This window comes from Natator depressus, chromosome 4 (assembly GCF_965152275.1).
Source record: "Natator depressus isolate rNatDep1 chromosome 4, rNatDep2.hap1, whole genome shotgun sequence".
Lineage (NCBI taxonomy): Eukaryota > Metazoa > Chordata > Testudines > Cheloniidae > Natator > Natator depressus.
The window spans coordinates 83674811-83702453 of NC_134237.1; the positions used below are offsets into that span (position 1 = coordinate 83674811).

The window sequence follows — 27643 nt, forward strand, 5'->3', positions numbered from 1 at the left end:
GTCACGTGGCGCACCACACACTGGGCGTGGGTGGTGTGGTCTCAGGGCCGTGTCACATGACGCCGCTTTTCTCTTGGCTCCTGCGCGTGCCGGCTCAGTCAGGCTGCGGTGGCGGTGCGCGGGGCCCAGCAGCAGGATGAGTATCTCGCGCTGGCCGCTGTTGGCGGTCACTGTCGCGGCGGCGCTCGCGGCGCTGGCCGAGGACCCGGTGAGCGGGGCATGGGGGGCTGCTACGTGGGGCAGGCTGCAGGGCTACTCCCCGCGGGTGACAGCTGGAGGTGCGGGGCTTCGCCCTTCTCCGAGCCTCACCTGCAGCGCCTTGCTGGGAAGCACCAGGGGGGACTGCAGCTGCGCCGGGCCGGGCGAGGGCTGCCCCTGCTTGCGGGACGGAGCGCAGCCCTCACCGGCCCGGGCACTCTCTGGGGTTGTGCCCCCTGCAGCGCTCTCCTCTCAGGCAGAGGCGGCCCTCGCCTGATTCGGCCTCTGGGTCCGCGGGGGAGGACGCGGAGCCTTGTCGGTACTAGTTGTGTGCATGGGCCGCACCTCGCTTTTCAAGGCACCGCCCCAGGCTGTGAGAGGAGTGGGCTGCCGCGCCTGGGTTAATAGCAAGTAGGTGGGGGCTTAGGATCCTGGGAGTCAAGCTGGTTTCAGTTGTTCTTGTAATTGGTATCGGTCTAAACTTTCAGAGTGGGGTTCCCGAAACTAGGCACTGCAGGCTGACCTTCTAGCATTGCACAGCTGCAGTGCTCCTGACTGCTTCTCTTAGTATCGTATCCTCTGTCTTCAGGGGAGGCTGGGGGTGCATAGCTGTTCTGAAAGTTAGGCCACTTATCTAGGTACTGAATTCCAGGTGGCCAAGCTCATAAACGGTAGCCCTTGTTAATGATGTAGGTGCTTGGTGTATTGCTGTGCAGAAAGTGGTACTGTATAGTCTACAGTAAGAGCAGCTGTTTTTCAGCCTGTTTTGTGTGCTGCTGAAGTTATGGGTTCCGCTCTTCTTAACTATTTGCCCCAAACCACTCTTTGGGTGGGTTATTTGTAATGTACAGCTTTATTCGGTAAAGCAGGAGGTGGTTGGGGCTGTTTACATTGTTTAGTGATGCCCTGAACCAGTTAACCAGTGGTCTTGTTGTTTAAGCAGGGTGATTTAAATGTGCAGAACTTCCTTGGGAAAGCTTGATTATTCTCTGTAGAAGGTATAGGCAGAAAACTAGTATTCAAATGAGATCTTCTAGGAGTAACCAGTAGCATTTATTATTCTGCTTCATATGACAAAACATACAGTTAACATGTTCCCTGGGTTAGGAAATGTACAGACAAGATAATACACAGAAAAAAATGGTGGTGGCCTATGGGAGAACATTTGTAAGACCCAACTTTCTCTAAAAACTCCACTGAAGTTAGTGTCCCAGGGAACTTTTCTGAATTGAAGCTTGGATTTTCTTCAGTGGGGAAAGAAAACACTTGAAAGTTTGCGCAATAACCAGAATAGCAGAAATTTATCCAAGCTAGTTAAACTCCTAGCTGATTAAATTTACACAAATTGGCTTTTGAGGTAGCCCGATGCAGCAAGTGAGCTAGAGCTCACGAAAGCTTATGCTCAAATAAATTTGTTAGTCTCTAAGGTGCCACAAGTCCTCCTTTTCTTTTTGCGGATACAGACTAACACGGCTGCTACTCTGAAACCTGTAACTTTCCTACACCTCTGAATTAATCCTCTCAAATACCTGTAACTTCATTTCAGTAGTAGATGAAGTGAGCTGCGTGTATACATTTGTGAAGTGCTTTGGGATACTTTGAGATGAAAAAAGTTTGAATATTTGGATTACAGTAGTTTCTAGAGACCTCATTCAGAATTGGGACCTCATTGGGCTGGGAGCTGTGCAAACAGTAATAACTTAAATGCCTGTCAATATAATGACAAGTTTCAGAGTAGCAGCTGTGTTAGTCTGTATCCGCAAAAAGAACAGGAGTACTTGTGGCACCTTTAGAGACTAACAAATTAATTAGAGCATAAGCTTTCATGGGCTACACCATCATAGAACCTAATCACATTAGCCATGCCTTAAGGGTTCGTTCACCTGCACATCTACCAATGTGATATGCCATCATGTGCCAGCAATGCCCCTCTGCCATGTACGCTGGCCAAACCAGACAGTCTCTACGCAAAAGAATAAATGGATGCAAATCTGACATTAGGAATCATAACATTCAAAAACTGGTAGGAGAACACTTCAACCTGTCTGGCCACTCAGTAAAAGATTTAAGGGTGGCAGTTTTGCAACAGAAAAGCTTCAAAAACAGACTCCAAAGAGAAACTGCTGATCTTGAATTAATATACAAACTAGATGCCATTAACTTGGGTTTGAATAGAGACAGTGGCTGGGTCATTACACATATTGAATTTATTTCCCTAAGTTAAGTATCCTCACACCTTCTTGTCAACTGTCTAAATGAGCCATCTTTATTATCACTACAAAAGTGTTTTTTCCTCCTGCTAATAGCAGCTCATCTTAACTAATTAGCCTCTCAGTTTGTATGGTAACTTCCAACTTATCTGTATGAAAAAATATATATATATTCTCTTACTGTATGTTCCATTCTATGCATCCGATGAAGTGGGCTGTAGCCAATGAAAGCTTATGCTCTAATAAATTTGTTAGTCTCTAAGGTGCCACAAGTACTCCTGTTCTTTCTGCCAATATAGTTAAGTTTTGTTTTAAGAAGAGTCCTCTGACTTTCTTCTCCCTAGTCCACAGCAACTTACAACAGAACAATTGCTTCCTTTTATGACTTTCTGTGGTCTAGGTAACAGTTTTCTTCTTTCATAAGACAGGAGTCCAGGAGAGCTGGCTGTATTTTAAAGAATCCTTATTGAGGTTACAGGAACAAACCATCCCAATGTGTAGAAAGAATAGTAAATATGGCAGGCGACCAGCTTGGCTTAACAGTGAAATCCTTGCTGATCTTAAATACAAAAAAGAAGATTACAGGAAGTGGAAGACTGGACAAATGACCAGGGAGGAGTATAAAAATATTGCTCAGGCATGCAGGAGTGAAATCAGGAAGGCCAAATCACACCTGGAGGTGCAGCTAGAAAGAGACGTTAAGAGTAACAAGAAGGGTTTCTTCAGGTATGTTAGCAACAAAAAGAATGAGGGAGGCAACCTAGTGACAGAGGATGTGGAAAAAGCTAATGTACTCAATGCTTTTTTTGCTTGTCTTCACGAACAAGGTCAGTTCCCAGATTACTGCACTGGGCAGCACAGTGTGGGGAGGAGGCTGTAACGATGCTGGTTCTTGCAGGACCCAACTGAGAGTGCCAATTGAGGACCAGTTGCTTAAAGCAGGGCAGTTACAGCCCAAGGCTGGAGTTTCTGTGCACACCAAGGCAAACCAAAGCAGCTAAACAGAGAAGACTTCAGTTTTACCCCACTGGCTAACCACAAATCACACAAGCAATTCCCTTAGACACTCCAGTTTCCCAGTATCTCCACCAGTGCCACTCATTATGGGACAGATGGTTATGAAAACCAATACCCTAGTACAAGAAAAAAGGTTCTCTCAATCCCAAAGGACCAAGCCCCAGACCCAGGTCAATATACAAATCAGATCTTACCCACAAATCACGCTGTTGCCAATCCTTTAGAATTTAAAATCTAAAGGTTCATTCATAAAGGAAAAAATATATAGATGAGAGCTAGAATTGGTTAAATGGAATCAATTACATACAGTAATGGCAAAGTTCTTGGTTCAGGCTTGCAGCAGTGATAGAATAAACTGCAGGTTCAAATAAAGTCTCTGGAGTACATCCACAGCTGGGATGGCTTTCAGTCCTTGGTTCAAAGCTTCAGTGTAGCAAAGTTCCTCCAGATGTATGAAGCAGGATTGAAGACAAGATGGAGGAGCTGCAGCAGTTTTTTATATTCTCTTGCCATGTGGTCTGTCTCTTTGTTCCAAAGACAAGTTGTCCATCACATGGCATGGAAAAACGTCAGAGTTCTGTCCATAGGCATGTCCCTGCATATCTTGCTGAGTCACAAGGCATGTCTGCCTTCTCTCAGTGGGTCAGTTGTATAGCTGATGGTCCTTAATGGGCCATCAAGCAGGCTAGGCAGAGCTGACACCAACTTGTCTGGGGTGTCACCCAGAAGCATAGCACAAGTTTGAAATACAGACAGTATAGAGCCAATACTTATAACTTTAAATACAAAAATGATACATGCATACAGATTGCATAATCATAACCAGCAAACCGTAACCTTGTCTTACACACCTTATTTGACCCGTTATACAATTTTGGTGCTACTACAGGACCTTGGTTGCAACAATGTTCTATACAGTCCCAGTTCAAGTCAATCACAGAGGTGACCAGCCATCTGTGGAGAGAGTGGTTCAGGACTATTTAGAAAAGCTGGACAAACACAAGTCCATGGGGCTGGATGCGCTGCATCCGAGAGTGCTAAAGGAGTTGGCGAATGTGATTGCAGAGCCATTGGCTGTTAGCTTGGAAAACTCATGGTGATCGGGGGAGGTCCCGGAAGACTGGAAAAAAGCTAATGTAGTGCCCATCTTTAAAAAAGGGAAGGAGGAGGATCCGGGGAACTACAGGCCAGTCAGCCTCCCCTCAGTCCCTGGAAAAATCATGGAGCACGTCCTCAAGGAATCAATTTTGAAGCACTTAGAGGAGAGGAAAGTGATCAGGAACAGTCAGCATGGATTCACCCAGGGCAAGTCATGCCTGACTAATTGCCTTCTATGATGAGATAACTGGCTCTGTGGATGAGGGGAAAGCAGTGGACATGTTATTCCTTGACTTTAGCAAAGCTTTTGATACGGTCTCCCACAGTATTCTTGCCAGCAAGTTAAAGTAATATGGGCTGGATGAATGGACTGTAAGGTGGATAGAAAGCTGGCTAGATCATCGGGCTCAACAGGTAGTGATCAATGGCTCAATGTCTAGTTGGCAGCCGGTATCAAGTGGAGTGCCCCAAGGATCCGTCCTGGGGCCGGTTTTGTTCAGTATCTTCATTAAATGATCTGGAGGATGGCGTGGACTGCACCCTCAGCAAGCTTGCAGATGACACTAAACTGGAAGGAGTGGTAGATACGCTGGAGGGTAGGGATAGGATACAGAGGGACCTAGACAAATTGGAGGATTGGACCCAAAGAAATCTGATGAGGTTCAACAAGGACAAGTGCAGAGTCCCATGCACCGCTACAGACTAGGGACTGAATGGCTAGGCAGCAGTTCTGGAGAGAAGGACCTGGGGTTACAGTGGACGAGAAACTGGATATAAGTCAAGAGCGTGCCCTTGTTGCCAAGAAGGCTAACAGCATTTTGGGCTATATAAGTAGGGGCATTGCCAGCAGATCAAGGGACATGATCGTTCCCCTCTATTTGACATTGGTGAGGCCTCATCTGGAGTACTGTGACCAGTTTTGGGCCCCACACTACAAGAAGGATGTGGAAAAATTGGAAAGCGTCCAGCAGAGGGCAACAAAAATGATTAGGGGACTGGAACACATGACTTATGAGGAGAGGCTGAGGGAACTGGGGATGTTTAGTCTATGGAAGAGAGGAATGAGGGGGGATTTGATAGCTGCTTTCAACTACCTGAAAGGGGGTTCCAAAGAGGATGGCTCTAGACTGTTCTCAATGGTAGCAGATGACAGAACAAGGAATAGTGGCCCCAAGTTGCATTGGGGGCGGTTTAGGTTGGATATTAGGAAAAACTTTTTTCACTAAAAGGGTGGTGAAGCACTGGAATGGGTTACCTAGGGAGGTGGTGGAATCTCCTTCCTTAGAAGTTTTTAAGGTCAGGCTTGACAAAGCCCTGGCTGGGATGATATAGTTGGGGATTGGTCCTGCTATGAGCAGGGGGTTGGACCGATGACCTCCTGAGGTCCCTTCCAACCCTGATATTCTAGGATTCTAAGTGAACCTTAATTCTACTACTGTATCCTTTTTCAAAACACTGAAATGACACACTTACTTTTGTCTGAAGACATGCTATATATGTCCTGAATACATTGTAAGCAGAGTTCCTCATTTTGATTGATTTCCTCTAAGCATGCTTGATACAGAATACTGTTAGAACATTGCATATGAATGAACTCAAATACTCAAATTCTAATTTATACATGACTTTTTGATGTAACCGTAAGGTCTTGTTGAACAAGTGATCATACCTTTTAAAATATGAAATGTGGCCTTCACCAGTACAACAAATATTTGTAATATGTTTATAATGAAAGTAATGCAAAGGTAATTGAAGGGAGGCAAAGGGGATCTAAAAATCCAGCCAGATTCTTAGATCCTGATCTTGTAGTTGACTGCACACAGGTGTATCCTTGGGGCTCCATGTTCACATGGAGCATGCTGCTATAGTGGTTTAGAGGCACTAGTGTGAAAATGTGTTGGGGTAGGCTATTTAGAGGTGTGGTGGGAGAGTTGGTGGTGAAGTGGATGACTATATAACTTTTAATTTGTGTGATTCAGTTTCTTATAAAGAGCTTCAGGTTTCTCTTAATTTGATGCAGATGCATTAGGTTAAAGTATACTTCATACCACTGGCAATCAAGCTGGTTTCTCTTGTCACTTTGTCACTAGTATTAAATATCCTATATCCTAATGCTTTCCGTTACAGCTGTGTAACCCCATTGTATTGAGAATTGCACAGGTTGTAACTGAATGCTTTCAGTGGGTTGTACACATGTAACTGAGGGCAAAACTTGTCTTGCAATTTCAATTTAGATAGAACTAAAAGCAAAAGAAAATTGGGCTCACTTGCCATATCTGCATTGTCTGCAATTCTGTTAAGTTTTGTATTACTTGTTACTATTATTCTGAAGGATGAAAATCATCAGTAGGATTATTACAGCATGGCAGAATACTGCCCTGTAATGGGAGAGGTAAAGAAACTGTTTTATGGAACATAGAATTCTAAGCTGTCTTTAGTTACAAAAAAGATGCTGAATATCTATTAGTATGATAGCTTTAATGTGATATCTTTAATCTAGAAAATACTATTCAAAGTTATAGTAGTGCAAAGGGAGATTACTAGGAATAATAGGGTTAGGTAAGGGAAATCTTAGACTGAGTAGTGAGGAAAATTTCCAGAAATTCTGGAGTACAGAATATTCTTCCAAGGCAATGATGAAATCCCTGTTGCTTGGAATGCTCAGAATGGACAATTTAAATGTCCAGATGAACTTTATAAATGTAAATAGGCTGGGCTTGAAAAGTTTACCCAACTGTTACTAATCTGGGCACTAATGCTACTCTACAGTGACAAATTTGTGGCACCATGTTTCCTGCAGTTTACAAAAACTAAAACAGCTATATTCTGTATTTAAATGTAACTGTCAGCTTTCTATTTAATAAACTGCGTAAATGGATGGCTGACTTTTTTGGACTCCCTTTCTTTGTAACTTGGCTTCACTCACTTTGATCATGGTGTATCTTTTCTATGTTTTCAGCCATCTTACCTCTTTCTTTGCATTGCATTATCTTTCTCCTCCATTATATTTTTTTCCTTCTGCTTCTCCTCCACAATCTATTGTATTTCTCTTTCGTAACTTATGCTGCCATGCACCCTCACATACTTCCATGTACACATGAGATCTGGAAAAACTTTACTCGACATTTAACAATCAAAACAAAACCTGGTAGCAAAAGGTTGGTAAGAAAGATGCAGCCTGTCTGGGCCAATGTCCAAGCAAGAAGCTATCCTATCTTCAACCAAAATTCCCTAGCTATTGAGAAAGAGGAAAGTATAGGAATTTTTAACAAGATGCCGCTTCAGGCCCCTGCTTCCAGGCTCCACTTTTTGTAGCAGCCTCTGATTAAGTGTCTGACATTCAGAAGCCATGAAAGTGGGCTTCAGGTAAGTGAAGAGAAGATCTGTCTACTAAGAGCAGCCTGACTGTTGAGAGGAGAGGGTGTCTCTCCTCTGTCCTTCCTCCGGCTTCATGATAGTTGTGAAGGAAAGGGTCTCCCTTACCACAGTAATAGCTCCAGACCTGCTCCTAATTTCATTCTGTTGCTGGGAAATGTGTCGATTTCACTGCTGCTCCAGAGAAGCTTCTGAACAGCAGCAGTGAAACTAATCAGTCTTGTCAATTTCATGCTTTTTGCTTAGGAAAGCTGTGAATAGTAAATGCTCTGGAACTGTCTGAAGATCTGGAAACAGCAGTGTGTGTTGGTTCATGAATGGAAGGCTATGTTTGTAACCCTCCACCTAGAAACTTGTCTGTTTTCTTGAACTTAACTTATTTTAAAAGGGTGGTGTTTTAACTAACTGTGACATAATACACACTGACTATAACTGAGACTAGAGAAAAGTCACTTCTGGACATAAAGGACAGTTTCATCCACCCACCCCACACCCCCTTTGACTATGTGGGTTATTTTACACAAATAAAGAAAGGGGAAGCCTTGTAAAAGTGATTATAGAACAGCCAAAATTAGCTGGGGGATATAGCAGCATATGTAGGACTTGAAACACCAAACTTAAAAAAAAAAAGTTGGATTTCAAGCTAATGTCCTATTATGTTCAGTTTGCTAGAGGCAATATTATTTCCTCAATTAATATAGACTTAGGTTACCATATTGAGCTTCTTATCAACAAAAGGATTCTGGAGTATCCAGCTATCACTTAAAAAAAAAAAAAAGACAAACTTCCAAACTGAAATTTGTCATTTTGCCTTAACAGTAGATAACTAATAAGCAGTTGGGTGCATTGCCTGGAAGTCTGCAAACTTACACTGTTTACCTAGTTTTCTGTTATAATTTTGTTATGAAGGGATAATGTTTTTAAACAATGGTGGCAACAAAATCATGTATCATTTTGAGATACTTGAATATTTGTCTGTTTAGCAATGTTTTTCAGCCAGGTATCTGTTTTTTGAAGTGGCACTGTACTAACTGCCTGACCTAGTCCTAATTTTGCTTTATCTGTTAAACAGATTCATGTGATGCAATATTTCCTTTTTGAGTATTGTGAAATGTAAAAGTTTCACAAGATACAGTTTTGCTGTTCAGAATTCCTTTGTGCATGAGAATTCTGACTCCTTACAGCCTTCTCAGTCACCTGATGTCTCCAGCTAGCTTCCTTATTTCAGATTCCTTAATTTGGTAGTTAGCCTCTAAGTTTGAATTTTTTTTACATTTGTCTTAATTAGGAAGAGGATATTATAACTGCAACATTGTGTTCATGCCAATGAATCTGCATACTTCCTATAGTCACATCTAGCATAAGCTGTGATTCCCTTCATAAAGTTTCTTACCAATCACCCCAAACAGCAAGAATACAAATGTATTACATTTATTCAGCGCTCTGCTGATGACTGTTCTTAGCTGTGACTAGGACAACAGGGTAAGAGTAAGAAGCAGCTGCCAAAGGGTAACCTCTGATGGGTATAAAATCTCTTCGCTAGATTAATTTGTTATAGATCAAAAATCCTCACACAAATTATATTGCACAAGTATGAATTAACTTTAACGCTTTTAAATGTCCTGTCTTCCTCTGTGATTGATACCCTCTATCTTACAAGTTATTCCATGGTATCTTGCACAATGTCACAGGCTATTTGCATTTATGAATCTAGGGAATTTAAGATGAGTTGCCCAAGGACAACTTCCATCTCCATCCAGATTATTGAACACTGATATGTTGGCTGTCAGTTGTTTAGTCTGAATGAGTTGTATGCCCATTTGTCAAGGACAAACTTAGTCTTTCTTACTGGTGCAACCAAACTGCAAATAATTGACCTTCTGCCTGTTTACTTGTAAATGGCATTTGTGCCCATAAAACACTTCAGGGTGCACTTATGTTGTTAGCAGTGTGCCCTTGTTCAGTAGGGCAATGTGGGGTGTACTTGGGTGAACAAAACTCAGAAGCAGGCTGGTAATTTTTTTTCATTACTTCTGTTAGCTGGTTACGCTTCCAAGTCAAATGAGGTGAGTTGCCAGAGTGAAATAGCTGGTGCATCACAAGATTGGAAGCAGGAAGACTTGGGTTCTGACCCTGATGCTGACTCCTAGACTTCCCTATACTATAAAAAGAGTACTCATTGGGTGCAGCTGATATGCTTGGGATTATGCTTGCAGTTAATCAGTTTCTATATTGGTGCCAAATGTTACCTTGCATTTAAGTCATATTCAGCACCAGTTTAGCTGCTCACGTCAGCAGTCGGTAATGTCTGTACCATATAGCAAGCTCTCATGACTTTAGGCGAACCACTTAATTTGTATGTGCCTTTGCCACCCATCTGTAAGACAAGGATACTATCTAACATGCCTGTCTTGCACGTGTGTGGTGATTTACTTAATGCTTCTGAATTATTCTGACCTATTAACAGAATGCTCTGTAAATGCTAAGTGCTATCACTGGCACCTCTGATCACAGTAGGAGTAATCAGTTAATATATAGGATTAAGTGCAAGCCATTAGCTTGTCCACTAAGCAATAAATAATAAATTCACTTGTTCAGCTTGGACTACCAAAATATGGGATTTTTTTCCCAGCCTGTTGTGATTGCTCAGCTAACCAACTAGTTATATTATCCTTTATGATAAAAGTATGAATGATTCCCGGTCATCCCGAAGTACCCCCTTGTGTCTGAGCACCTTAAGGCCAGGGTTACTGTCCCACTTCCTCTGTCAGGCCCTCTAAGGACTCCTCAGCAGGCTCTCTTGCTTCAACACCCCTCCTTGGGGCCCATTTGTTACAAAAACATTATGCAAATAATCAAAAACAAAAGTACGAAAGCATAGTCTATCTATATCACCACCAGTGCATCTAATCCATTGACATAGCACATACCACACTCCCAGTACCTCTTTGGTCCTCTCCTAGCCTTCTGCCAGGACAGCCACCTAACCATTTCACCTGGAGTACAACCCCACTATTCCCAGCAGGAACCCCTCTCTGCTGGGAGTTCATCCATGTCAGGGGAACGTATCTCACTCCTGTCCTGTTAACCTTTTTCCAGCTCTCCAGCATGTAGCGCTCATTGGGTAAACCCCTCTGTTGCACCCTTGCCTTCAGTCTTCTCTGGTCCTTGGTTTCAGCTCTCCAGCTTGGAAGTCAGTAGGTAACTTCCTCTCTAGCTTGGGGAGGTCAGCCAGTAAACACATCTGTAGCTTTCCCCCAGAGACTGCCTTCCCTCTGTGCTTCTCCCTGATCCTTTATAGCTGCATGTGCTACCTGGTCCCCCTAATTGGTCAAACTGGAAGCACCTGTACTGGCACAGAGGAACTGGACATGCTTCATTTAAAAGGACCAAAAACCTAAGACTACTTAGCATATTAAAAACAAAGTCAGATAACCAAGAAGCTGGTTTAAAAAAAAAAAAACACACCACCTTGCAATCTTAAACAGTATTGTTTCTCTCTCTCTCTCTAGTTTGGAGAAGACTGCAGAAGTAAAACATATCCTCCTACAGGACCAACGTGAGTAACTCAAATTACTACTACACTTTCTACCACATTGCAGGAAAACAGTGAATTGGGAAGAAAAAAAAAGCAGTTTAAGCTTTTGGCTTGCTTACATAACAGAATCAAATGAAAACATCTCTTCCATAGTTTTGGCCTTGTACTTGGTATAGCACAAATGTATAAACTTGTATAAATATGAACTTTGGTACTCATTTTTCAGATTTAAAGGGACGGTTCCTATATACATCATAAATCTTGATTTACCACCCAGCAGAAGATGGGATAAGTTGATGAGTGACAAAAAAACAGAGGTATGAAATAAAGCTTTTGCTCTTAAGTTTAGCTTTAATAACTTGTATATAACTTTTTCATGGAGTGGGAAGAATTTATCTTTGAAATATTTAATGATTAACGTTTCTAATTCCAGTCTTCTGTACTTAAACTGATCTGACTTAAGGTCTTGACCAGAAAAAAAAAATAAAATGGCTTAAGTAAACACTTTCTTCCTACAAAATGTTTGTTGTCAAACTAGATCTGACTTAATAGAAGGTAAGTTAACTAGTAATTAGAACACTTTGAAGAGTGGTGTTTCCTGAGGTGGACTTAATTTTTCTTTTCCTCTTCAAATCTAAACACGTTTATTACGGGGAAATTGTGCCAGAGTAACAGCCTTCTTGGGGCTGAAGTATTCTATCCACAAACGCAGGATACAGTGGCAGTAGTCTTAACTTTCCCACACGATCCAGTCAGTATGCCTCCTTCCTAATATGGAGAAACTGACTCTGGTGCTGAATGGGTAGTACATTCCTCATCACCATATTGTTTTTGGCCTTCCTAACACTGTAAATTAAAGCACCGACTGCGGTGGAGTTTTTTGTGGAGTAGAAAGAGGTCACTAAATTTGGTTCATTCAAGCCATCTAATAAGCCATTGGGTAGGAATAGCTCTTGAACAATATTAAGGTGTTTGGTTTGAACCTAAAGAGAAAAGGAACTGTGTCAAATTTTCAAATTTGCTGGTCTCTAAAGTTAGGCTTAAAAATCATATTTAGGCCTCTAATTAGAAGTGGCTTTTTTCCCCAGATGTGTTGGGCATGAGCTTCTTGCATTGACTTCAGTGTCAGCTGGGACTGTTAATCACCTCTTAAAACTAAGCTAGTTCTGCTTTTGCCCAAATGCAGGTTTTAGGAATCTGTTTTTAGCTAGACTTGAAAACACTGGCCTATATTTTAGATCATGTACTCCCTCTTGAAACATGTAAACCAAATCAATAGAGTTGCACCATTTACAACAGGGCTGCATTTGTTATGTGCTCTCAAGTGGAGAAAATTTGAAGCTTTTCCAGTGTATATACTCGAAGTTTCTTAGAGTAGGGCCCTTATCGTCTTGTGTGAATAAGATAATGAGTAAGGGTTCCAGAATTGGGCTCTTAAATGGCTACAGAGATTGGCAATTTTTGTCTCATCACTAGCATCAGATTATCATTTTCCTATCATTTCCTATATTAAAATGCAAAAGTATCACAATCTTGAACTCTATTAACTTAAAATTTTTGCCTTTCTAGTTGAAGACTGTAATTCAGAGTATTAAAAATATAGCAAATGCATTCATCCCTAGTGGCAAAGCGGTTGAAATAGTGGATACTAAGTTGGTAAGTATCTTCAGTGTCTTTTTTTTTTTTTAAATCCTCCAACTGCATGCCCTAGCCTCCAGAATAGTCCTAGAATCCATAGAAATGTAGGGCGGGAAGGGACCTTGAGAGGTCATCAGGTCCAGTCCCCTGCACAGAAACAGGATCAAATACACCTAGACCATCCCTGACTGGTGTTTGTCCAACCTGTTAAAAACCTGGATGGGGATTCCACAACCTCCCTTGGAAGCCTATTCCAGAGATTAACTACCCTTATGGTTAGAAAGTTTTTCCCTTGCTGTAGATTAAGCCTGTTACTTATCCAGAGACTGAGATTTCAGATGTGATAGATACTTACTTACTTACTTACTTACTCTTAGTTTAGAAAACTCCAGAAAATAAGTTAAATTCTATTGGAAGACAGATACTAAACTGAGGAAAAAATTATTGCAAGTGTTCTGTTTGGGGGAATTCTTATGAATTCAAGAAAGTTTGAACTTAGTCTTCTTATCTAGTAGGAAAATTCATATGTCATTGAAAATGACGATCTCTTTAACAAAACAGACTTACTGCAATGCTGTTTTTTCTGCTGTGCTGTACTCCTACTTAGTCATTTCCTTTAGTTCACTGCATGTGACAAGTGTCTGACCACAACAGTACTTATGAATTTACCAAACGGTCTTGATCAGAGTCCATTGTTTTGGACTAACAGCAAAACTGTGGCCCCCTCCCCTTTAACTACTAGCAAATATATGAAGTATTTGTGAGTAATTCACGAGTGTGGCAAAACTGAATTGAAACAGTACAGTTTTTGAGCAGCAGCAGTAATATCTGGAGTTAAAAGTACCATTTTACTATGTGCAGTTTTGCAAAGGGTAAAAGGGGCAAAAGCAAGAGAAATTGCAGATGTGGTGTTGATAAATCTGCTGATCTATATTGTAAGACATGTCTGTATACACTGCAATTTCCCTTTTATCCTTTGTAAATATTTAGACCTCCTCAGCTGCTAAACTGACTGAAATGATTATCTTTAAAACTCTTAAGATAAGGAGACCCACATGACAGTCCTAGTGATTCTGAAATGCCTTTTATGTCTGCTCTTAAAAGTTAGATTCTTTGGGTCAAACCTTCAAGCCTGGTTGATCCAGACTTGGTACAGGACCTGAGCAGGGAGCAAGATGACATGTGCTCAAGCTAATGTGCTAAAAAGAGCAGAGTGGATGTTGCAACGTAGGCTAGCCACCCAAGTACGGACCCGGGGATCAGGCAGGCTTGTAGCTGGTCAGCTAATTCTTTGCCAGGTTATCTTAAGCAGAGCTTGTGTGTGTCTCTCTTCCTGGACTGGGAAGCATTCTTAGTTGCAGTGTAGACATAACATTAGACAACTCTGCTTGCCTCATCCTGAAGGCAGCAGGCGGCCAGGTCTGTCCCTACACAATTTACAACAGTCTCATGTCACTCCAATTCGCCTCTGTGGCGGGGAATGGGTGGTGTAGGTAGGGATTCCCCTAATCAGCATTATTATGAATGGTGCCTGGGTCTTGTCTTGGTCTTAACAGTCTATGGTCTCAAAAATTAACTGGACGTTGTGCCCATCTCCATTGTTTGAGTGTAGAGATTTTAATAAACTAATTTTTATTCTTAAGGTGCTTCCTTGCTTTTAAATTTTTTCCACAAACCCCTCAAATATTTGCAGATATTCAGTGTCCAGTTTTACGTCAGCCTAGAAAGATGTGACTATAAGGAGGAGAGAGCCTCTGTTTAGAGACCAAGATATTATTCATCATCAGTTACAATTTAAACAAGTCGTGGGTTTGTATTTTTTTTGTCCCCCAGGTTCGGCTGATTTCCACCCTTCCCTACCCTTTCAATGAAGAGCTCAAAGGGATTGCAAATGCTTCGGGCATTCCTTTGGGTAATAATTTCAACATTTCAGTTCTATAATGTCTGAATCACTGATTTTTCTCCCCCCCCCCCTTTAAAATTGCAGTGCATTTATCTATCACATTAGCCTACACTACCTAATTATTCAGTATATAATTGGTAATTTAATGGTGCTTTATATGAACACATTATCTGTAGGAATATGACAGCAAATGACACTAGAAAGATTGCGACTTGTAACCCTTCTGTCCAACCATGCCCTCTCTCTAACCATGCCCTCTCTCTGATGGCCTTGTGAAGCAGATCTTCTGCTGAGAGATATGGAGGCTCTCAATCTAGGACTGCTAGAAGTTGTAGCACTCCTTTGTTGAGAGTTCTTTGCCTTTCCTTACACCTGCTCCCAACATGCCAAGAGGGGCAGGGGTAGGATTGCTTGTGGGACTTTTCTCCCCAGAAAGGCTATGTGTAGCTACATGCCATAGTAAAAAGCAGGTCGCAGCCACACTGCAATGTGTAGCTACACATGCAAATGAAAGGCATCCCACTGCCGGAGCCACACTGCTAAAAATAGCCTTGTAGACTGGGGAGGTGCTGCTTGGACATGTGGAGAGCCATGTAGGGTACATACCCACAGGGTTCAGATGTGATTTTAATTGCCTAAGCAATGCCTCACCATCTACACTGCTGTTTATACCAGTGCTAGGGGGACATGCAGCATATGTACTCTACATGCTGATATAAGGTGTGTGTGCAGACTCTCACAATGGATCTCTGGGTACTACATGTTCTCTGTCAGAATCCAGGCACATCAGGAGAACTGCTGATCTGTGCTTTTTCCCCCCAACAATCCTGGCAGTGTGCAAGCAGCATGAGCAGTGCTATGTTGAAGATTTTGTGTGATGCAAGTTGCTGAACAAGGAAAGCTGTATCTTCAGTGTCAGATGTGGGTGGGCACATAAGTGCAAGAGAATCTAGTCCCCATGTTAGTTTAGTTCTTAAGATATTGAAGCTCCTTATACCTCTTGAGGCTCTTGCCTTTAAGTGAACTGGCCATTGACTCAAACCCTAAGAGAGTCAAATTGAAATTCTAGAGAGGTAGTGCTGTAGGATTCTCCTTTCTCCAATAGACTTCTTTTCTAATAGCTACTCTTTTTATTGACAGTCTGGCACTTTGATTGAATGCTCCTTTTTTTCCTAGGAGAAATTGTTCTGTTTAATATCTTCTATGAAATCTTTACAGTATGCACTTCAATAGTAGCAGAAGACAAATCAGGTAAAGTCTGTTCTTAACCACTTTTATTGTGGATCTTATGGGAGCAATGGCTTTTATCCTGTGTAAATACTTTTTGGTTGAGCTTTGATAATAGTCCACTAGGAACTTTGCTATTGCTGGCTTCTGTTCCTTGCTCTGTTGCTGTCCAGCTGGATGAAGTGATTTATTCAAGGTTGCTGTTTCCTGCATCAGTTTCCCCTTCTAAAAAGTAGAGATGATGATGATACTGAACACTGTAAAGCATGTTGTGATCTACAGATGAAGAGCACTCTGTACAAGTTTGGTACTTTATGTGGAAGATGCTCAGATACTGTGGTGATGGGCAGCATTTATATAACTCTAAACCAAAATAGTTTTAAGTGGCTGATTCATACCTACTGAATTTAAAAAAAAAAAAATCACTCCATAGTTGCGGTGTTCTCAGTTGCTACGTGAGAGAACTGGGTTTCTGGTTTTGTTTTCGTGGTCCATTCTTTCCCCTTCCTAAACTGCACAGACACTAATATGAGTTGTCGCAAAAGGAATCTTCCATTTTTCAGCCAAATGGGTGATAGCTTTGAGGGTAAGAGTGAATTCAGTGAACAAGTGACATGAGGATTTCATTTGCTGCTTTTTCCCTTCCTGGAAATGAGTTCTGATATTGCATGGTCACTCTTCCCATAAACAGAGTTTTTAGAGCGGGGGGAAAAAAACCTTTACAAACAGAGTAGACCATCTACTTATTTAAAACAAAACCCTCAAACAGCTGTGGATTGAAGCAGTAAAATGGAACTGCTTTGTATTCATCATTCCAGGGACTCAAACACTATTAGCAATCTGTAAACTACTATAACTTTGCCTAGGTTTCAGATTTACTAGGGTAGTTGAAATGCCTTTCCAAGAAGACACAGCATTTTTAAAGTTACCTGATTATGTATTCATTCAGGTGTTCTATCATGTTAATTTGATAACATTCCATTTTATTTTAAAAAAATGTAATGGAAAAACGGAGAATTGTATTTTAATCCCCAAATAATGTTGGGGATTGGAGTCCATTTTGATATGGAAAACAATGGGACAAGTGTCATCAGAGAAAAAACGCTAAGGTTAGGAAATATTAAATTTTAGAAAGGAAAAGCTTTAGAAGCAGACTTGTTCCAAATATCTTTTTGGCAAAAGTAGCTTCTTTGGTCTCCCTAATCATTCTTAATATAGAATGGTATTCCTTAGCATCCATATTGGTATAGCAAGAACACCCACAACAGCATCCAGTTATAAAAATCTATCTGCTATGAGTTCAGCTTGCCTGTTTTTCTTTAGTCAGAGCCTTAACCCCCTAGACATGCCTGTTTTAAAAAATATATTAAAATAACTTCTCTTCTAAATCCAGGAAAGCTGTACCATGCTAGAAATTTAGATTTTGGACTATTTCTGGGGTAAGTACATGTGTGTCTGTCTGCCCGTTAGAAATCATAGAATGATACCGAATAAGAGTCCTAAAAGCAACCAAGGCTTGAATGTTACTCTGCTGTTTTTCAGTACAAGCTATTAATTTAACATTTACACATTGTCTGTCACAACTAGTTACTGTAATTAACTCTTCACTGTATATTGCTGGTATAATGAAAGACTAGTACAGGGTAAGAATACAGCTCTTTACCTCAAATAGTAAAATGACCCTTCTTCCATACTTAGCAGAAATGGCTGTTCCATTTTTTAAAAAAATCATATCTTGTTCTGCTAGCATGGAAGAACCCCATAGATGGCCCAAGTGAATCCCCCCCACCCCCTCACACACACCAGGGAATGGACATGAATAGTTGCTGGAAACACTTGCACTCTGTGTGCTCCACTGTGTCCCAGCAGATGGAACTCACTCCAGAGCACAGCATCTGCTGTGGCACAGTACACAAAAGAAACAGCGTACAAGAAAAGTAGTGGATCACTGGGGTCACTATGTAATTCTTCTAGTAGCATCATGTGAACTGAAGAAGCACTTGTACCATGCCATCTGGATTATTTCTGCTGCTTGTTTTATGGTCCTCTGTGTGTGTGCGCGCACGCACACACACACACACACCCACCCAGCACCATCAGTGTGAACTCTGGAATTGAGTTTCAGTGTGAACTCTGGAATTGAGTTTCCTTAAAAGGATAGCTCGGGTCAAACAGACTTCAGCTTTTACATCTCCTAAGATCAGTAGAAATGTTTCCATGGAATAATCTTCTAAATTCTCTTGGAGAGTTTGCATCCCAAATATTGCCACATGCTAGTGCAAGAGTTTGACCAGTTTGTATTTTTCTTAGCTCAGAGATTGTAAACCATAAACGGTATAAATAGTAAACTGAGTATGAAACAAGGGTGAGATTTTACCACTCTTAAAATTATCTCTGGTGCTGCTGAATGTGCTTTGTTTTTTTAAATATGTATACATTTAACCTGCCTATCACTGTACTTTCAGGTTGTTTTCAGTTTTTTGTTAAATAACTATAATCATGTAGTTATATGTCCTTAGTATCTGAGGCCTACAGTGCACCTTGCTGCTTATAGACAGATGGACTAGAGACTCAACTGTGTAATATTTTGAGAAATGTCTCTAAGCAATTCAGTTTAGATTTGGGTAACAGTTATCATACAGGTCATTGTTTTCTTGACTTCTCTCAGCATTCACAATCTCTGTTCTGTCCAGAGGCTGGAGTCTACTCACTATTATATATCTTCTAATGATTCTATATCATGTTCCCTTCCACTCACTTTGTTTGAATAGTGTGAGCTCCATTGTTTGGCAGTAGTTTTCCTTCCAACTGTCTTTATAGCCAAGAATTTCAGAATTCCATTAATTTATTCACCCATTACATTTCTGAAAGGTCAGTTTTATCTAGGTTTTTCCTAATACCTCCACAAATTAACCATAACTACTGTCTTCTCCATATTTTTACTAGAACTTCTGCTCTTTTATTCGAGCTTCATTGATCAGTGCTCCTCAGCATCTTTCAAATTTCCCTTGACTAATATCAATAATAACCTCCCCACAAAGAACTTCAACTCTGGTTCTTTTGGCTTTCAACAAAGAAAACCTCTGTGTCTCTTTAATGAATCCTGATAATATTGCATCTTTGCTTTCTCAATGTCTGTATAAGATAAGGACCTGGCTGAGACTTTAAACTAAAGATGGACAAAGGGTGATCAAATCTCATGGCGGAGACCACCAAGAGGTATACATCTTTGGGGTGCTTTAAAAGTCTCAGTAGCTCCTGGAATTCCAGGTAATCTCTGCCAAAAGTGGTGTCGTTGTTATGACAGTTGAGATCGCTTCATGACCCCTTACTAATAGGGTTAGGGTGGCTTGGTAAGTATTGCGTAGAGGTCCAGTTTGGCACTGAACAATCAGGTATGGGCCAGTATTGGGTCTTTAAAACCATATATTCACCCATAAACTGCATTTTATAAATTTGCTTTACACTTTCTTCATGCATAGATTCGCTAGAAGTAAGGAATTAAAAGTAATGCTAAATGTGGAATTAAGAACACTGTTGTATTGGGTTTGTGTGTACATTAATGCATAGTTAAATGTTGCAGTCTGTATAATAACGTGGGTTAGCGGAGTTGTCTTAATAATGCACACTTTCCTTCTGTAGGTGGGACATAAAAAATAGTTCCTGGATTATAACTCAGGAACTGAAGCCCTTAGTGGTGACTCTGGACTTCCAGAGAAACAACAAAACAGTATTTAAGTCTACAAACTTTGCGGGATATGTGGGCATGGTGTCTGGAATCAAACCAGTAAGTATTCTTTGTTTGCAACACCACAAAACTTTCTGGCTCAGATTTTTAGAGCACGATTCACCTTCCTTCTAAGGATCAGTTAGGAACAGGTTTGAAACTTGTTCATTTGTCACCTTCAGAGACTGTCCATCTTTTGTAACTGAGCCCTTTACACAAGTTATAGCACCCAAGTTTACTTACAGTTGAGATGGAAATGTACGCTTCCAAAGAATGGAAAAAGAAGAGAGGATACTTGTTGGAAAATGCCATTGATTTGCACAATTTCATTATAAAAGGAAATTGCCCACATAAAATACTTGAACTTTGAAGCTAGCTTGTATAGCTAAAGGAAAATTTCACACGCTCTCAAAATTCAGAATCGTGCAGTCTTGTATCCAACACAGATTTGGCTTTAAAAAAAGAAAAATTAGATGAGCAGCTTTGTGAGCAAGCAAAAAATGAGATCACCCGTGATTCCCAAAAGGACGAAGAGCTGAACTTGGTCAGTGTTCTTAGTGTTGTGTTCATCTCTCTTCCTGGCAAACGTAGGCATGTATTTTAAATTAACTTGTCTTGATTTACAGGCAGCTGAGATCTGGGGTTTAATCAAGATTTTAAACACTGACTATACACATACACCCTGCTTCTCAAACGGGTGGCTTTTCTCTCTACCTCCTCTTTTCCCTGTATTTTACCATCACCTCAGATCTTCTCCAAATGCTCTGTTCCACTCTTCTCCTCTACCATTTTAGCCACAAACACGGTAAAATAAGCTCCAGCAATATAGAGTGAGCTCCACCTTCAGGAGTCTAGGCCTTACCTGTTGAGTTCCCTTCCCACCCCACTGGAGGAGTGGAGTACACAGGAGGGGTTGGGGAAATTAACCTGGAAGCTCATGCACCTTGGTAGTTTCATGTGCGACTATAATTTATAAGTGTGGTACCAGTGACCATGCCATGGGGCAAGTCTTCAAGCCTGGAACTTTCCTAAGGTCTGGTCGTCTTCTGGGAGACTAATTAGGTGGCTAAAAGGGAGGTCGGATACATTATTGGCAGGTAGCTGATGTGATGCTCCTGTAGTGGTTTGAAGGGAGAGTGACGACAGCATTGGATTAGCACAACAGGAGAATCTTTGTGGCTTGCTACAGTAGGCTACAAACCCCAGAATCCAGTTTAGCCTGGTCTTACCCACATCTGGATTAGTGAGGTTCTGCTGCACGTGTCTAATTTTGCGATTCCTTTCTCAATGAGTAGTTCCACTGGTGTCTTCTGGGAATATTCACACACAGAACAGATTACAGGATCAGGCTATATGTTCACCTTAAAGTACAGTGTTACTCACTGCAGTGTCAGTAATTAGTAAATGTATCTTTCATTTCATTATGAAAGTTAACTCATTTTGTTTACTGTTTCTCAGGGAATTTTCACTCTTACAATGAATGAGCGCTTCAGTCTTGATGGTGGCTACATTGGTGAGTAACTGAGACTTGTTTCTTGAATATATAGCAAAGTTTTCAAAATTTAGGGGCATCTGCTAACTTACACAGAAAAACAGACTGAAGTCAGTGTCAGATGTACAAGACGGGGAAAACAGAGAAGCTGAGGCTAGGGATTATACCAGGTATGTAGAAGCTATAAAAGTCAAGGGGAAATAAGATTGTGTGTCTCTATGAAGAAAAGTTGTTATAACAGGTGATCTCTTTCAGGAATCTTTGAGTGGATTCTTGGGAGGAGAGATGGTATGTGGATGGGTTTCCTCACCAGAACTGTGCTAGAGAATGGTACAAGGTAACATGTTTTTTTCTGCTCATCTTCCAGTGGGTTTGTTTATCATGGTAGTGTTGTGGATATTAACATTTAGAACCCCCTACTCTTTTTTAATCTCTTATTAGAAGCTTGAAAATTAAACTGATCTCTGCCTATTTTGAAAATGTGTGGTAGATCTTTTTAGAAGCTAGAAAAGGAACCTTTTTCCTGGCATGTATGTGTGGGGGTTCCTGACGAGCCCTTGTTTTCTTAAATGACGCTAAAATTAACAAGACCACTTCCACCTATCAAGTGGCGTATCATGACAGAACCTCTTCAGACACTAACATAAGTTAGGATGTCATGATATTGGGGGGAAAAAATGCTTTGTTTTGCTGCAACCCACTAGGTGGGTCATAAAAAAGTTCCCATTTCTGTCTTGACAACCATTAAAAGAAAAATCTGTCCAGGAGACGTCTCCCAGAAAACTATAGGCTTTTTTAATAGAAAATCAAATTGTAAACTTGAGCAGCTTGCTATTGGAGAATTTTTACTTCTAGAAACTCAGTACTGTTACTTTATATAGTTCTATTAAAGTTTACTTATTGAATAAGCCTGATATAATGGAAAATACTTTGAGCATCAGTGTTTGGGTATTCGTAGGGCTTAAAGCACACGAGTCTTGTTGAACTACATTTTTTTTCTCTAATTCATTATTTAGTTATCAAGAAGCAAAGGACCAGCTGGTTAAAACAAGACTACTGGCTCCAGCTTACTTCATACTGGGAGGAAACAAATCTGGAGAGGGCTGTGTGATCACTCGTAGCAGACAAGCTGCCTTGGATGTATGGGAGTAAGTACACTTAAGAGCAAGACAAATTCCATTGACATAGGTGTGCCTATGTCTAATGTATGAGCTCTTTTTTCTTTAAGAGAGCAAGCTGACTCTAGAATCTTATTGCTTGATTAGAGTTTTTTTAAAGCTTTTAATCCAAAAAGCAGTGTTTTGATATAGTATCTGGCTTATTCAGGAAAAAGTGCTTTTATAATCCTAAGCTATTTCACTAATCTGCTCAGGAATCTCAAATTCTTTAACTAGTGCTGTCAGTGAAATACAGATATGGTTGGCATAAGGGGAAAAGTGTATCTGGAGTATTTAACCAGAAAATGAACACACATTTACATCTCTTTTCAAGCCTTAATGCAAACAGGGGCACATGGTATGTGTTGGAAACAAACTATGATCGTTGGAAGGCTCCCCTTGTCTTGGATGACCGTAGAACACCTGCAATGAAGTGCATGAACCAGACAAAGCAAGAGGTAAATATTTTAAAATAACTTAATTTAGTATTTTGAAATTATCTGAACTCAAGCCACCTCATAGTAAGGGTCTGCACTAACCATGGCAGTTCCAGGCATTAGCTTGGTAAGAGGAACAACTAAGGCTTTGTGATGCAAATTTGCCTACATGATGTATGTATAAAGTAGCTCAGCTGGCTGCTGCTAGGTTAAATGGGAGGCTTCTTCCTGGGCTAGCCTGAGGCTCTCACTGCTTTGCATTTTTAAACTCCAATTTCTGAAGTATTTTTTTCTTCAGCAGTGCAAGCAGCTTTGGGTACAACTGATCATATAAAAACGCTTCCTAAACTACATATAGGGATTGCTTCATCCATGAGCAAAATACTACAGCTGAGTTTACAGGTGCCAAATGCTACAAAACTGCCCTACCTTCAGCAAAGCCTGGCCTGCCAATCTCTAGTGCCTGCTTATCTTCTGTCTGGAGGATGGTTGGGGAGTTATGTATTTTCAGTCTGCTTTAACTTTATAGCTTAAGTAGTCAGCAAAGATGATAGGTCACTGTTCTCAGCATGATCTTGCTATGTAATTTGTATGTAAACATGAGGTAATATAAACCTAGCTAATTGCAATTTACTCATCTCTTTCAGAACATCTCCCTACCAGCCATCTATGATGTTCTCTCCACAAAGCCTATCTTAAATAAGGTAACTATTTTTTCACATTTCTTGCAGTGGTGGTGTATTTCCACAACGTGGGTACATCACTTTAGGCCAGATTCAGTGGAGTTTCACCTACTTATGGCTGAGTCTAAATTTGACCCTGGTTGATCTCTGTATATTTTAGTAGACACTTGAAACCAAAAAAAAAATTATTCTTGGTCTTGAAAATGTAAAAGAATAACCAGCAAGACATCTACTGAAACATCAGTGAGAATGCAATGATCATACTAGCTTGGTAAGAGGATGTGCAGCAAATCCAACTTCATCAAAAAAGGATGAACATCTAATTTCTAATAGCAGTCAAATTACACAAGCAAGGGAAAGTACTGACATGAGATTCCTAAGTAAAACTTCCTTCAAACTAGGTTGGTGTCAAAGTTCTCTGGCACTTGCAAAATGTATATGAAATCATTTAAACTTGTATCTGTAAATAGTCAGAGGCAAAAACATTTAGTGAATCTGACCTCATCCAAATCTCATGCTGTTACCTATGAATTTAGAGTTTAAATATCCAAGGGATAAATCTGGTCCACTCTGCTTACAAATTGTGACTCATCACACACCTTATCTTCCTTAGTGCCAGGAGCAAGGAATCTAATGTCAAGGAGCACAGATCAAGGGATGAAAAGTGTTTGATTTATTTTTTGTAGGGGTGATGTAAATTTTAGGATAATGTCTCCCCTTTTATAAATACACTGATTCAAAAACGTTTCAGAGGTTCTGGGCCTTCATTAAGGATAGTACAAAACTGGTTAATTGGCGATCCACATAACTTAGACTTAATTCTTTTAAAACTTTTGGGTTGCAGCTCAAGGTGCTACTTTCCAGCATGCCTAAAGTTTTTCTTTTAACATAGAATGGACACTTGTCAGTTCTTCAATGGGATTAGGATTAAATCTAGTTATAACTGATCATAGTGGCTAGACTATGGGCTTTTTACCTCTGTGGATGGCAAGAACATAATCATATTTTTGCTCTTACAGCATACATCTAATGTTTTACTAAAAACAAACCTCATAATATACACAGCTAGAAATATTAGAAGCTAAAAGTGCCAAATAGTTCTCATCCTCTGTTCCTCAGTGACTATCTGAAATAGGTAAAATGTGAATCACAGGAGGGATAAAATGAGTTTCCTTTCTCTTGCTAGCTGACTGTGTGCACAACACTGATGGAGGTTTCGGAAGGCCGTTCAGAAAGTTACCTGCGGGAGTGCATAGGTTCCTGTAGTCCATGGTGATTCTTCACCCATCTGGGATGAGCTCTGCCTGTTGGAATTGGATACCCTTCAATAAAAATAACTGTACCTCTGGAATGGGGCTCTTCAGCCTACAGATTTTTCATCAGAAGTTTGATAGAAGCTCATAGATAGCTATGTGCAGATAGCTAAGAATAGATCCAATGTAGGACAGGTCATCCATCTGCTTCCTTAATTATTGACCGTTCAGACAACTAGCGTTCTTTTGTTTCTACTTCCAAGTATCTTTGCTGTAAGTGTAATACAACAATCACCTATTGGTCCCTTCTAATTTGTTACCACAATTGTTCACTATCGGAAAATTCCTTTTTTAGATTATATGCTTTTAAACTACAAAATTGCATTAGCATGGCACCCTTTCCCAGTATGAGAGAGCTGGGAATGGTATAAGAAAGGCAGTTGATTAATGAGTTCTTACTCTCTCTTTTCACAATAACAAAATTAAGAGTTTATATTGTTTGGAAGAATGTTTAATGCAGCATTCCATTAAGGATGTATTTCTAAAATGTCTGTGTGTAAAATGACCTGTCCATAAAGTAGCTCCTATTACAATAAACAAACTGTTGGGGAATGTCTTGTGTTAGATCTGGGACAGAAGTAGACTTTGGTGTTGGAGATTTTTACCTACGTTATTTCCTTGGCATGACATTTGCACTCTAACAAAAATAACATTTCAAAACATTAATATTCCTCAATTTTCCTAGAGAATATCTATATTTTGACATCCAAAGTGCCTATGTATGAGTCACTGGTGCACAAGACACTTATGTACACACGTGTAATATAACAGTCTGCCACTTGCAATGAAAATAGGACATTGCAAACAACTTACATCAAGTAGAGAGAATATACTGTGAGGAACATACACCAATTAAATAGCAGATGAATCCATAATGTAAAGCTGTACAGAGAGTGTACAAGAAGAAGTATTTGAAAGACCAGTAATGTTGGTTCTATTTCTCAGTTGTTAAAAAGATCCTTACATAGGACAAAGGAACTATAGAAACCAGAACTAGTAAATTGGGACAATACTCAAACTGTAGGGAGAAGTTGAAGATGCTTACTAGAGCTGAGTGAATGGGTTTGGTTTTTCCAGTTCCTGGGCAGAACTGAAAAATCCCCAAAAAACAGTTTCAAAGTGAAATTTTTGTTCTTGGTTCTCTGCTTGTTTTGGGTGGTTTTTCTTTTGTTTCGGAATGGTTTTAGGTGTTTCACCCTCTAAGTAAATAGCTACTTCTGAACAAAACACAATTTTGAAATGAAACGCCAAAATATTTCATTTCAAAATGGTCAACTTAAACAATTTCAACTTAAAAAAAGCTGAAGTAGTGTACACACTAACTTGTGCTCTAGATACTTGGGTCACATTGGAGGCTTTTCCCCCACCCACCTGATACTGTCTTAGAAATTTCAGAGAACCACGGTCTCGCATAGAAATGGAAGTTTTGAACATTGATTTTAATTTTGCGGGGGGGGACTATTGATATTGCTACAGTTAATAAAGATGAAGACCATGTATACCAAACTGTTAAGCGATTACTACTATTATAAACTTTCTGGTTTCTATTCTCAAACTATAAAACAAATTAGGGTTTAACAGTTTATAACAGGATATATTATTAAAGTGGTTTAGGGGACTACTCAGTAGGTTTTAAGTGCATCCAAACAGAGGCAATGTTCGGTTAACATATAAAGCGCCGACTGTCATTTCAGGGATTTTTTTTTTTAAACAAGTACCCTATTTAAACATAATAGTGTGAAAGGGAATGTGTATACAAATGTGGGAAAGAGACTAGACAGTATTCTAATGGTGTGGGAAGACCAATGTTTTGTATTCAATGGCCAAAAATATTCCTAAAAAGTGAGGTTTAAGTTGTAGTCTTCACTGTAGTGTTTAATTTAAAGCAGACAACAGAACTAAGTGTGATTAAATATTGAGAATATGGTGATTCTGTAGATGCTAAATTCACACCCCACTATGACTAACTGGCATGGTAGTCAGACAGCTACACACAACTTATCCTAACTCCATTCCTTTGCAAAGTGCTGTAAAGATGAAAAATAGGTAGCTCAACACTGGATGTTCAATAGGTCAAGAGCTTAGTACGCAGAAGCCATAAACCTACATTGCAACAGTTATGAAAGTCTCTTTTGATGCATGTGATTATCATGGGCAGATATCACCACCTCCTATACATACGGTTGCAAACTCTTCCCATTAGAACTATTTTCCCACAAACTCAAATTTCTGAAATATCTGCCTTTTGGAGTTTGAACTACTGTTGTGTGCTTTAAGGAACATTCCTTTGGAAAGGATAGACTAAGTGCTTCCAGCAATTTTAATGCATTCAGAAAAACTCTTTTTAAAAAACTTGTCAAAGGGGAAAAAAATCCATCCCAATCAGTTTGCTAAAACTATATAAAAATGACATCTTTGAATTTTTATCCCCTATCTCTTTCCCAGGCCACTCTCCCTACGCTCCCCCATATGCTCCTAGAGGAGGCTGGAACCTGCCTTAGGGTCTGTCACAGGGACCACTTAAGCAGCCAGCCTATCTTAAAAAAAAATCACCTGTGAATTTTAGTAATTTTATTTACTGAGGGTTAAATGAAAGTATTAATCTTTCCCTAAACTGCTAAAGGATGTGC

At 40.2% G+C, this 27643-nt stretch overlaps 1 protein-coding gene across 1 annotated transcript; it reads left to right on the forward strand.

The window, feature by feature from the left end:
- Nucleotides 1–27643, forward strand: ASAH1 (N-acylsphingosine amidohydrolase 1). Its single transcript, XM_074951309.1, has 14 exons — nt 1–208; nt 11411–11457; nt 11663–11753; nt 13006–13092; nt 14908–14986; nt 16154–16228; nt 17598–17643; nt 19847–19991; nt 21390–21444; nt 21679–21760; nt 22440–22571; nt 22915–23038; nt 23665–23721; nt 24887–27643. Exons 1-14 carry the CDS (start codon nt 137–139, stop codon nt 24974–24976), a joined length of 1182 nt encoding a protein of 393 aa, XP_074807410.1. The 5' UTR covers nt 1–136; the 3' UTR covers nt 24977–27643.

Excerpts from the sequence above, each read along its gene's own strand:
- ASAH1 (XM_074951309.1), top strand. The coding sequence starts at position 137 with ATGAGTATCTCGCGCTGGCCGCTGTTGGCGGTCACTGTCGCGGCGGCG. Across the intron at positions 21,445-21,678 it reads TCTTGATGGTGGCTACATTG|GAATCTTTGAGTGGATTCTT; the intron begins GTGAGTAACTGA and ends GATCTCTTTCAG. Across the intron at positions 21,761-22,439 it reads GTGCTAGAGAATGGTACAAG|TTATCAAGAAGCAAAGGACC; the intron begins GTAACATGTTTT and ends TTCATTATTTAG.